Source organism: Sus scrofa, chromosome 13 (genome assembly GCF_000003025.6).
Source record: "Sus scrofa isolate TJ Tabasco breed Duroc chromosome 13, Sscrofa11.1, whole genome shotgun sequence".
Lineage (NCBI taxonomy): Eukaryota > Metazoa > Chordata > Mammalia > Artiodactyla > Suidae > Sus > Sus scrofa.
The window spans coordinates 75,772,230-75,784,964 of NC_010455.5; the positions used below are offsets into that span (position 1 = coordinate 75,772,230).

At 52.2% G+C, this 12,735-nt stretch overlaps 1 protein-coding gene and 1 long non-coding RNA gene across 2 annotated transcripts in view; one reads left to right on the top strand and one right to left on the bottom strand.

The window, feature by feature from the left end:
- The window catches only part of KY (kyphoscoliosis peptidase), a 48,951-nt gene extending 46,199 nt beyond the window's left edge, over window positions 1–2,752 (bottom strand). The window contains exon 1 of the mRNA XM_005669860.3: window positions 2,191–2,752. Coding sequence (XP_005669917.2) covers window positions 2,191–2,326 — 136 coding nt within the window. The 5' untranslated portion in view covers window positions 2,327–2,752. The remainder of the gene's footprint in view (window positions 1–2,190) is intronic.
- LOC110256251 lies at window positions 8,075–11,657 on the top strand. Its single transcript, XR_002337595.1, has 3 exons — window positions 8,075–8,158; window positions 10,634–10,841; window positions 11,471–11,657. It is a non-coding gene; the product is annotated as an uncharacterized LOC110256251 (long non-coding RNA).

A 12,735-nucleotide genomic window follows, 5' to 3' on the forward strand; every position in this document is an offset into this window, starting at 1 on the left:
TCTGGGAACCTTCACCGATACCCAGAGATGGAATGCACACACGTCCCATCGACTTTGGGGGTAACACCTAAGGCATCGAAGCTCTTTCAGACCTGGTGCAGGCAGCTTTAGGCTACCTATTCCACTCCAGGGGAACACATGTGGCCCAAATCCCTGGTGCACATGCTCCTTGCCTCCTTGCCCCTCTCTTTTCTGCCACAAGGACACGGCAGAAAGCCACCCTCTGTCAGTCCTCTGCATGTGACCGTAACCTAGCTTTGCTCTTTTCTGAGGCGATCAGGCCCTCCTCTGCAGAGCTGGGGAAGATCCCCTGCCCAGCAGGGGCCTGGAGCAGGCAGAAGACAGGAGGCGACACCTGGAAGTGGGTGAGATGTGTTTTGGATCTTTGTGCCCCAACAGGAGGCTTTGGAATAAGTTAATCTTATTCAGCATTTCCCCTCCTTAGCTGTGTCCCCAGGGTTGGGCCCATGGGCTTGCTGAGCCAGGGTCTCCTGAACATCACTTCTGCCCAGTGGGCCTCAGAGGCCATGGACTCTCCCTCTGCTCCAGTGCAGAACTATCTTATGGTGAATAAGTGACATGGATTTCTCTGCCACCATAGTGTCTGGAAGAAATATCCATCAAGAAAACATCAGCAGAGGGGCTTAGCAAACAGGGGTCTTCCTTCTCTGAGTTATGGTCATGAGTATGAAGTGCATGGGTCTAAAATCATGTAGGGTTTGTGCTGGATACCTCTTAGAGCAGCCCTGACTCCTGGCATCTCTGGGCCTTCTCTGCGTTCCCCACCCTCTCATTCTAGTGTCACAGCCTCTCAGAGAGATGTGATCAGAGGCAGAGAGGGAGGCGGGGGCTCGAGGGCTGACCTGGAGCTGGACCTCATGGTGTCTCTGGCCTCCTGGACTGCAGTGTGTGTAGTAGGAGCAGCTGTATTTCCATCAAGGAAGGCCAATAGCCTCTGCCAATTTCCTCATTACAAATACCCTCAGCGGGCCATTGCCCCTTCTCCTAGGGGTAGCTCTGAGAACTAAAGACTTGACTAACCTAAACAATTCCTGGGCCCTCAATCCCTCCGGAGACTGGGGTGCCTGTCAACATTTTCGGCTCTCCAGAATCTTTTTCTTTCCGCCACCTGCCTCTCAGCAGGAGTTACAGGGCAGCTGTGGCCTGTGTGGCTGGTGAGGGCAAAGCCATCCTTGGCACCCCTGCTTTAGCTCGGCAGGTGGAAGGTGGATGTTCAGTGTGCACAGGGGCTGTGGGGACAGAAAGGGCAAGGACAGACTTCAAGGAGCGCTGGAGCTGGAAGGGAGGCAGGAGGCAGAAGTCATTTTATCTTGAGGGCTGGCAAGCTACACCCCCAAAGAACCAGGGCACAGTCTGTCTAGTGCCCTCTCACACCCGCCTCCTCAACGGCTCCTGAGGGCTTCCTCAGAGACCCAGGACCTAGTGCTTTCCGGGTGTATGAGGGGCTTATTTAATCTCCATTAGTATCCATCTCTGCACTCTTCATGTTGTGTCCTGATCTCTAGAGAGTACAGAAGCCAGAGTCCTGCTTTCCACAATCACTCTATGAACAATCACTTTATTTTACCAGTCTATGCCTTAACAGAAAGTCTGTAGGACAAGTAGCCAAAGTGGGGAGAGAGCAGATTTCAAGCCTAATCATACCCAAGCTTGTGTGCCTTTTACACCTTGCACGCCTTCTACTGTAGGAGGCTGGGGGAAGGCTCAAGAAAGGGGACACCGAGGTCCACTGTGCAAGGACACCAAGGGAGCACCCCATCTCAAGGTCTGACTCAGCACATGATCCCCCTGGGTCCCCGGTGCCCTGCAATGTGGCCTGTGGGGATCAGGCCTCCGCCACGCAGGACTCAGGCCTGAGGCTCTGGTCTCTTTCCTCCAGGGCATCTTCCAACCTGATTTGCACCCTTCAAAGAGTGACTAGGAGGAAACTGGCTCCCGGGCTGACAGGAGCACCGCAGGCCTGCACCAGGGAGTCAAGCCGGGGCAATCACCGGGCTACGCGTTGCCACGGGACGCCAGAGCTGCTGCGCGGAGGCGCAGGCAGCCTTAGGGAGCAGGTCGACCTCGCTGACCTCGTTCAGGGGCACGTGGGGCGCCCCCCGGCGGGCAGACCCTGGGGCGAGGAGGTCGAGGGACCCGGGGCCCGGGCCCAGGCCGAGCGCGCGTTACCTCCTCTGCGCTGCGGCGGCGCGCCCGGGTCCGTCTGTCGGTCCGAGTGCGCGCCCTGTGCGGCGCGCCGCTTCTCCGAGTGCACGATCAGCAGCATGTCGATGGACACGGAGTTGCTGTCCTTCTTCAGCTCCATGGTGCTGCCCGCTCCGGCTGGCGCGCCGCGGCCGCTCGCGAGGCTGCCTGCGCTGCAAATGGCCCGTGCGCGCCGCTGCCCGGCGCGGGAGATGGCGAGGGCGCGGGAGAGGGCGCTCCCCGCCGCCCTGCCGCGGCTCCGCGTTTTGCTGACTCTGCCAAACTCGCCATTAGGGCCCGCCCGAGGGGGCGCTACCGTAATGAAGCGGCTCTAAGTCACCTTTGTAAGGCAATTCCCCGCCAAGGCCGTCGCGGAAGTGCCTCCCTCCCTGTGCCCCCCGGCTTCCCTCTGAGCGGGCGTCCCGGCCCAGGAGCTGCTCTCCAGCCGGCTGGGCGCTGCCCCATCACGCGATCCCCTGGGCCTTCCTGAGACCGCCAGCAGCAGATCTCCGAAAGCCACAGCAGATACAGAGATCGCACAGTGCTGTCATCAGGAAGAGTCAGTGCAGGAAAAGGGAACCAGCAAGGGGTCTGCAGATTCAATTGCAAGGTGTGGAGAAATTGGCCAAGTTTTGGCCTTGACTCCACACCTTCCCCGGGTGGGATTGGAGATTGACAGCTCCCTCCGTTAGGGGGACATGGGTGGGTGTGGGGGTCAGATCCCCCTCCCCCATTATGGCCCCATCAGAACTTGGAACTTGCCCACTGGGCGCCAGCTTAACAGTCCTCTCTGGCCTGAAGTGAAAGTCTTAACATCTCTGTAACTTCTAGAAGCCTGGCTCCTGCCCCGTGGGGAAGGGGGAGGGGGAGAGGAGGAGGCTGGGGTGCAGGGAGCAGCTTGCCTCCCTGGCGGTCAGGGAGCTGGACCTGAGGGCCCGTCTATTTTTAGCGAGGCCTGGCCTGCCCAGCCAGCAGCAGCAGGGCCTTTGGCTCTGGGACTCGGCAGTGTTTACAGCGCATCTGCTTGGTAGCCCTTGGCATGGTGGGCCCACCCTGCTCGGCCAGTCCCCTACCTTGAGGTTCTACCATTAAGAAATGACGCGTTTTTCCCAGGCCTTTGCTCTGGGACCTCCTTGCTGTGAAGTTTAGGGACCCTGCCTTGCAATATGCCCCCCACCACCACTCCGAGCTCCCCAACCCCTTGGGAGCAGATTGTATGACACAGGCCTGAGTTCGACACTTGCTGTCCTTGTGACCTTGGACAAGCCACTCCCCTGCATTTTCTCAGGGGCATAATCGTCACGGGACTGCTGTAACAGTGCTTGGTACATTGTAAGTGGGCTTCGGGTGGTAAGTTGTCAATCTTACCTCATTCTAAGGGTGAGGGAAGGGGCAGGTGAAGTGACAAGTCAGGGATGGACCTGGGGGTCACACAACTGAACCCTCAGACTCTGAAGTGCTTTCCCTGCTGACTGTGGCTCACAATTTGGTCACCCATAAAAGCTGTCATCTTGTTGCATCACTGCAGCCCCCTTGCCCATTGGGCATCTGATGAAAAGAATGGTCACTGGCTGCCAGTAGTGTTGACTGGAGTCCCAAGAGAATTACCTGAAGGACCAGTAAAAGTGGTGACTCCCAAGGCAGTTTCCTCCTGCACAGAGCCCTGTCTGTCCCTGTTCTGTCTGCATGTGTGCATGTAAACACCAAATGTAAGCCCACTTACAACACACACACACACACCCTGCTAGGGGGCTGGCTAAGCCTTGCTCTCTAGATGACTGGGAAAGAACTATGGCTTCACTATTTGAAGCTGCAAGGGCCATGAGGATTGCCTAGGCACCTCTCTGGTCCCAGTGTCACCCCAGCCCTGGGGCTGAGTCCTTTGAGAGTGCAGGTCCCAAAAGTTGCTCCTGTGCAGCACCTGAATGGGGCTGAGTGGGGAGGATGGGGAGCTGAAGGCCCCTGCCAGACATTAGCATTCCCACCCCCTTACTCCCCTGCTGAGAGTGCCACTCTTAGCAATTCTCTCACCGCTCATCCTGGAGCCCCTCCCTGGGCTGCCTCTGGAGGCAGGGATGATGACCTGAGTGGGGGTGCCAGCCAGAGCTATAGGAAGATGGTTTGGGACTCCCTGCCTCTCTAGGATACCTGAAAACAGATCCTTTGGGGCAAGGCTTCTTTTCCCTTGGACATTTGGGCCGGAGAACTCTGCTGTAGGGGAGCTCTTGTACGCTGTGGTGTATTTACAGCATCCCTGGAATCTAGCTACTACATGCCAGGGGGTGACACCTTCCCAGTTGTGACACCCCAGAGTGTCCCTGCACCTTGATGTATGTTTCTTGGGGGACAAACAAATGCCGTGAGAACACAGCTTTGGAACAAACCCATGAAAATAGGAGCCGAGTCACCTTGATGGCTCCCCCCAGAGTATTTACATCTGCTCCTGGATCCACATGCTGCCCAAAACCTGGAGCCCCTCTGCAGAGGCTCCCACCCATGGCCCTCAGTCCAACAGCTGGCTTCTTGGGGCCTGCAGAGCTGCTCCCTGCCAGGAGCATGGGCAGAAAGATGTCCCCCTCCCCCCTCTGCTCCTCCCATCCCTGGCCTCTGGCGACCCATTCCTCCCATCCTCACTGCCTGTTTTGAACCGAGAGTCAGTCACCGCAGGAAGGTGAGGTAGATGAGGGCATTTGGATGTATCTGGAAAGGGGAAGGGGGGTACGAGTGAAGACTGAGGCTGTGAGCTATCAGCCAGAGGGCCTATCCCTCTGTTTAAACCCTTCCTCCGGTGGTTCCCACCACCAGTGGGACAAAAAACAGATGTTCAAGCCTGTGATTCACACCCTGGTCCAGCCTCCTTCTACAGATCCCTGCTTTCCTCTTTCTCTGCCAACCCCCACACGCTGCAGTCATGGCCACGGCCATGCTCCCCGAGCACTTCTGACTTTTCTGCTTCCAAGCTTTGCTCCACATTCTAGTATCTCCTTCCTGCTGCCATCTTGAACAACATGGGGTTGAAATGTTGCAGGACTTACGTACAGGGAGACAGGACACCAAGGCCTTTTTTTTTTTTTTTTTGCCAGGAAGCAGCTTTATTTGTGCCGGCCCTGGCTCAGCGTATTCATATCTAAAGGCCGGCGGGGCGTGGCCTTATATACCCCGTTATGTTTCCCGCTACTTCTAAACTCCTTGTCCCCCTTATAAGGTATTTTATAATTTCTTTCTGTCTGTCTATCTGTCTGTCTGTCTTTCTCTCTTTTTAGGGCCACACTCACAACATGTGGAAGTTCCCAGCCTGGGGGTCCAGTCGGAGCTGTAGCCACCAGCCTGTGCCAGGGACACAGCAACGCGGGATCGGAGCCATGTCTGTGACCCACACCACAGCTCACAGCAACACCAGATCCTTAACCCACTGAGCAAGCCCAGAGATAAAACCTGCTTCCTCATGGATGCCAGTCAGGTTCCCTAACCCCTAAGCCGGGACATAGATATGCCTGTGCTCATGGATACAGGTTATGCTACATTGCTGCAGATCTGTACTGGCAGGCTCAAATGCTGGTGTTGCATGTTGCCTTCCCTTTGTTCTGGGAGGACCCTGCCCCCTCCCCACTACACAAGGACCTCTGTATTCTGACCCAAGTAACTAAACTGCATCTTGTTTTAAGATCTGACAAGGAGTTCCCGTCGTGGCGCAGTGGTTATCGAATCCGACTAGGAACCATGAGGTTGCGGGTTCGGTCCCTGCCCTTGCTCAGTGGGTTGACGATCCGGCGTTGCCGTGAGCTGTGGTGTAGGTTGCAGACGCGGCTCGGATCCCGCGTTGCTGTGGCTCTGGCGTAGGCCGGTGGCTACAGCTCCGATCCGACCCCTAGCCTGGGAACCTCCATATGCCGCGGGAGCGGCCAAGAAATAGCAACAACAACAACAAAAAGACAAAAAAAAAAAAAAAAATCTGACAAGACAGGAGAGATCTCCATTCTAGGGAAGAAATAATTATTTTAATCACAGAGCTGGAAATTTCAGCACGCCAAAAGACGAAGAGCCATCAAAGGGCTATTTTTTGCCTTTATCCTTCATCACATTTAATACCCAGACAGGTCCAACTGTTACACACACTGCTTCCACCCCTTTGCTTGAAAAGGGGATTCATCAGTTGAAGGGTTCTGAGCCCTGCGCTGACTTTGCTATCTTGGTGGTGGTGGGTGGTCAAAAGTGGGGGACTTGCCTTCCCAGAACGGGCTGTACTCTGATTCACATTATTGCTTTTTCTCAGAAATAGCAGTTCCTCAGGGATGACCAATCCTAACTCTTACCTCTCTGGAGATTCCAAGAGGCAAGTTTCCCCTCTCCTCTTAGTGATCTGACAGGCAAGCCAACACAAGAAAGGCTCTCAGCAGGCAACCTGCAAACGCAGCATGCTCTTCTCCATTGGCGCAGTGGGGGAGGGGCACGCAGAGGGTGGGGCAGACCAAGTCCCCATCTCTTAATGTCCTCTCCTCCCCTGAGATGGGCAAGCTGTTACCTGGGGACCAGACAGCTTTCCCAGAAAACTTTTTGACAGCTGTTGGAGTCTTGAGCAGCCTATATTGGCTCCCTTCCACTTCTGAGGCTTAGTTCCTGCTCCCCCTTCTTCCCGGGAGACCTCTTTAGACCTCCCTGGCAAATACAGTCCAGCCATCCTTCAAGGCCTGACACTGGCCCTCACGTCCACCCTTCGTGGTCACCCTAGTTCTGGCGCTCCTAGAGAATACCTCTCTCTGTAACCATCCTAACCGTTAATAGGACCTGGAAGAGTCTCCTGGCTCTGGTCCATGTTCATCAAATTGGGAAAAGCTGGCAATTCCTAGTGGAGCAGTTATGCTAAGAAAATATATGTTTCCAGACTACTTCCCAGCAGGGTGATTGTGGGCAAAGTACTTGACCTCTCCGAGCTTCAGTTTTACTCATCTGTCAGATGGGTGAGGGCGTTACTGAGATGAGATGAAATGAAGTAAAGTGCTTAGGGATGGCTTAGTTAAAGCTGTAGCATAACTGGTCAGACCCCTGGCTGGGTCCTGCTTTAAGCGGGGTGGGGGGGGGTCCTCATGGATGTGCTTCCACAGTTGAGGAAAGGGACAGAAGAAACTGCAGGCATCCATAATCCCCTCGTGGAGAAGGTGACGCTCACCCTCATGTGTCACCATTCTCTATCACTGTTCAGCCACTGCAGAGACACCCAGCGAGCAGGGTCCGTGGGGCTCCACAGGGAGTCAGTGAAACATCACCGTCCAAACTCATGCTCATTATTGAAAATTTAAGAAATTCAGATACTGTGTAAAGAAGAAAATAAAACCACCCAATTCCATTATCTAGGGAGAACTGCTTTTAAACCTTTTGTTATCTAGCATTTCTTTCAACTACAACATATAAGTATTATAACATATATAATAAATTTATGTGCACGCATACATGTACATATTTATGTGTATATATTTATTTAAAAAATAAAATCAGGATCACTCCATATAGACTTTGGTCTTATGATTTTTTTGGGTCTCAACTCATGTAAATGAATAGTTTACTAAAAATATTCAAAACCCTTTTTAAAAGGTTGCTTTATCACCCACTATACCAAGGTGCCATAATCCATTTTTCTATTTTCTTCTTGTTGAACTTTTAGCTTGTTTTGCATTTTTCCACTTTCATAAATAATATGCTGATAAATATCTGTGTGCTTATACCTTTGACCACATTTTCTGATTATCTTTTTAGAGTAGATTCCAGGTAGTGGAATTACTGAGTCAAAGGTTACAACTATTTTAAGGCTTGAGATAGATATAATGTCAAATCACTTTCCAGAGCAATTGTGCTTGTTTACAATCTCACCAGCTGTGTGTGTCCACCTCCCCACAGACTTTCACAAACATCGATACTCCCATTGCCTGAATCTTTGTCATAATATAATCGATACATGGTAAGTTTTTCTAATTTTTATTTTCTAATCACCACTGAGATTGAGCAATATTTTCTACATAAATGTATGTGTCGTGTGTGTGTGTGTGTGTGTGTGTGTGTGTGTGTGTGTGTGTGTGCGTGTGATATTTAAGGTTTGTATCCTTAGTTCTTTTTCCTACTGGAATGGAATGGCATAAACATTTAAATATTAGTTTGAAAAAAGATTACTCCTCCAAACTACCTAGATCTTTCTTATTCATAGAAAATTCTGTGGTGAGGTCATGTTCATGCTGGGACCATGTGAAGGTCTTTGAGGGCCAGGTCATGGTCTTCCTTATTCCTGAGGTCACTGCCCTCCACCCCCACTGTGTGTTATGCATACAAGAGGTACTCAATACATGTTTGAATTGAATGGGGCAGGATAACTGCTGCCAGCCAGCAGGCACCTCTCCCTTCAGCCTGGAGGGGTACTGGCCCTGCAGAGATTTACGGCATTTGCTTTTCTGTGTTTTTCTGGGATCTTTGGGGGATGGAGGAGAAGGAGGTTAAATGAGGACAAGCTGCTCTAAAGCCACCTCCCCCGCTGCTGATGGAACCATCTGGAGCACGGATTTGGGGGAGAGTTTGGTTCCGACAGTGCTGCTCGGTCCCACGCAGCCGCCCCCACCCCACCCAACCAGGAGCCAGAGCCGTGACATTTCTGTGAAACAGTTTCTGTTCTCCACCTTGCCAGTGTGTCTCTCCCCGATGGCTGGTCAGCCTTTCCCTGTGTCAGTGTTTCTGCCCATGACACCCTCCTTGCCTGTCCCTATTTTTCCCTGTCCATCGCTCATTACGCCCCCATCTTCTTGCCTATAATGATGCCCACCTGTGGGAAGAACCACGTCCAAGTTCCAGGTAGTTTTGAATTTTGGAGTCTTTATACTCACTGGCATGCTTGGCCTTTTCCCGTGGATGGATATGATGAAAATCAATTTGTCTCTCACCACCACTTCCAAAATATCTCAGGCCATGCCAAGAGAGGTATCCAGTGGCACATGAAAGCCCATGGAGAGATTACCTCTTCAGCTTCACCAAGTGTTTATTGCCGAGCTATCGAAATGCCCCTTGCATATTCCTCGATCCGCCTCTCTCTCTGATGGGAGCAGGGCGTCCTCACACCTACCTGGAGCTCCAGCATTAGTCCACCCGCGGTCACCTACTTCTGTGTCAAGTTCTGCAGTTTTACTTCCATGAACTCACGCTGTGCTCGCTCCAGCCCAGGAGCTGGCTGATGCCTTTATGGCTGATGCCTTTCTGTTTATTAACAAGGAAACAGAGGAGCAAGAAATCCATTCACGTGGTTTCTCCAGCGCGCCGGCACCGCCATCTAGATGGGCCCGGTGCTTGTACCAAACTTCACACACTTGCTATCCTGCCTGTTTTAGTAGAAAGGGCACAGATGTCTTTTCCAGGGGCAGCTGAGACTTGGGCCAGTCACTTGTGGGACCCAGGGCCATGTTCCCAGTGACACGTGCCCCTGGGAAAGAGCCCCCATGCATGCTGGTGTCTGATGGGGTGATGAGGAGGTACCCAGAAAAAGGCTTTGGAGTATCTGAACAAAAACACACAGGAAATCATAACAGACTTCCTAGCATTATTGGAGACCTCTGGGGAGTGTGGGGAAGGGGCTGGTGCCTGTCTGCCCCAAGCAGGACAGACCCGGTGGCCTGGATCCCGGGGGGCACAGGGGAGCCAGTTTGCAGTGTCAGAGCAGATCCAGCCTTGCCTGCCCCTGGGGCAGAGCCTCTAATAGGAGCCATGGGTATTTTTAGTCTCACGTGTGCAGGCACAGGACAAGCGAGCTGGAAGGGAACAGCTAATAAGCCATGGTCCTTATTAAGTTGGGGAGGATGAAATCAGGGGAGGGCGGGGAGCCTGGTGGAACTTTTTGCACATGCCTCATTTTCAGAGAACTCTTTTCCATAATTCACAGAGAAAGATTGAGGTCAGGGCGATTAGGTGCATCCCCAGTTACAGGAGCCTGAAAGTGGAGCGTGCTTACCTCCTGCCGTCTGCTCGTCCCCTCCTCACAGGCCCACTCTGCCCTCTGGGAGCAGGTTGGATAGAAAGGATGAATGCTCAGCATTGGGGCTTGGCTCCCAAGTTCCCAAAGTGGGGGGTCTTCAGAAGGACCAGATTAGAAGCCCACTCCCAGTGTGGTCCTCACAGCCTCAGGAAATAGTTGAGTGGCATCCACTAGTTAATCCAATGTCACAGGATATGGAGATGGAGGTTCAGAGAGGGGCAGGCACTTGGGCCAAGCCACACAGTTGTGAAGTGGTGGAGCTGGGATTCAAACTCAGTGTCCTAGATCAAGGTTCACTGTTGTTTTCCAATACATTCCAAGACGGTTTGCCCCAGACGACAGTCAGTGGTGTATGAGACTCATTATCCATTTTATTTAGCCACAGTTTTGTTTTTTTTTTTCTTCCCTATGCCATCTCTGTGTCAGGAACTCGATCATTGGAATGAGGCAGTCCTGAGGATAGGGTTGCTAACCTCAAGAGCTCAGGACTTAGCGAGGGCAACATAGTGACTCCATGTGGACCCTTGGACTGGAAAATGAAATCAGCAGGCTTCCAGACCCTGGCATCCAGCCTGAGGACAACCCATGTTCGGTGAACACAGTTGATCCCCCTTCCGGATAGAATCTTCTGAGGGTGAGACTGGGGGCAATGGCCAGGGAGGGACACACATGCCCTCGGCCCTTATTCCAGTCCTGTGTTGCTTGGAGTCTAGGGCAGGACTCACTAATTAAGGGCTTGGTAAAGCTGGAATGAAGGCAGTACCCAGCCCCGTTGCTGTCAGCCACTTCCTCCCTCCCCCTCCCCACATCTTTGTAGTTTGAGAGCAGAAGGAGATGGTGAAAACATGGATTTGTGGTGAAAGCAGTAAAGTGAGTTCCTTCCACTTTCCTGCCTCAGTCCAAATCCAATCATGGCACATGGCTCTGTCCATCTGTTTATCCATCCACCAATCCATCCCCTCACTCACTCTTTCATATCTAGTCAACATTCTACCTGTCCACTAGTCACGTGCTCCCTCGCCTGTCTCACCTTTTGTTCTCCCATGCCTCCATCTCCACCTGGACATGACTTCTCAATCCATCTATCAACCCCATCCATCCACCCCTCCTCTCTGGGGTGTCCCCTCCATTCCCTCATTCATTTATTCATCCATCCCCATCCCATTACCTGTTTCCTCCTTCCACCTGGAACCAGGCTTTGCATTGTGTCTGATGCTGTGGGGACTTAGAGATCAATGAATCTCTCTCTTGTCGTTGACCTAGAAGACAGTGTGAAGATCTACTGATGGAGGAAACTGGGTCCTGAGAAGAGCAGCAGAAAGAGTATGGATGCAAAAGAAGAAGAGAGGGAGCTGAAGGAGGATCAGCTAAGGTCTTTAACTCTGCATTTGGGGGAAGATGAAGGAAAGAAAGATAGAAAGAAAGAAAGAACGAAAGAAAGAAAGAAAGAAAGAAAAAAAGAATGAAAGAAAGAAAAGAATGAAAGAAAGAAAGAAAGAGAGAGAGAGAAGAATGAAAGAAAGAAAAGACGAAAGAAAGAATGAAAGAAGAAGGAAAGAGAAAGAAAGGACAAAAGAAAGAAGGAAAGAAAGAAAAAGGAAAGAAGGAAGGAGGGAAGGGGAAAGAGACAGGGGGAGAGATGGGGGAGAAGCAGGGAAGGAGAGGGAGGGACAGAGGGAAGAAGGGATAGAGGAAGGAGGGAAGGAAGGAAGGAAAGAAATGTGTATTGAATATCCACTCCATGCTAGACCCTGTGCTAAGTGTTTTCGCTAGTCTTACTTAATTATCCCAACAACTTTTGAGGGAGTTATCTGCATTTTGGAGATGAGGAACAGGGGCTCAGATGGGGCTCAACATGAATAAAACCTGACCAACAGGGCTGGGTTGAAAACGCTTGCTAACACAGAGCCTCAGAGCTTGAAGCAAATCAGTCCGGGACAATTGAGGAGCATGCTATTTGACAGTTAATTTCTGGACGGTGTTGCCTGAAGTTGCACATGTGGTCAGGAACCACCAAGTCAAATGGCTCACGTGGTTCTCAGTGAGAAGGAGGTCATGGGGGCATGCACAGCTGTTGGAGTTTGGTGCCAGATTGTATCTGTTTGACGCAGAATTGGAGCATCCCTTGGTGACTGTGCCAGATCCAAGGTCCTCCTGGAAGATTCCTAGCCCTGGACCCTCTCTGCCAGGATGAAGGCTCAGGCCTGCAAGCAGCCTCAGGCCAGACCACAGCAAGTTCAGGGTCCAGCTTTGCCTTGCTTTTCCTTTTCTAATCCAAGATCTTCTCCTGGGGGTGGGGTCTTGTGAAAATCCAGTACAGCCCCAGGGAGGAGAGCTCAGCTTTACCTCCCACCTGTTAGGGCTTCAGCCAGGTCTCCGTGAGCCCTGGCTCCAGGCCCTCTGACACCCGGGATGTGCAGTTTTCTATGGACACATCATTCCTGGCCCTTTCTGGATCCACACTCAGTTGTCATTGTTTGATGTCGGTATTGTGATGAATCTCTAAGGACCACTGATTGTCCATCTCT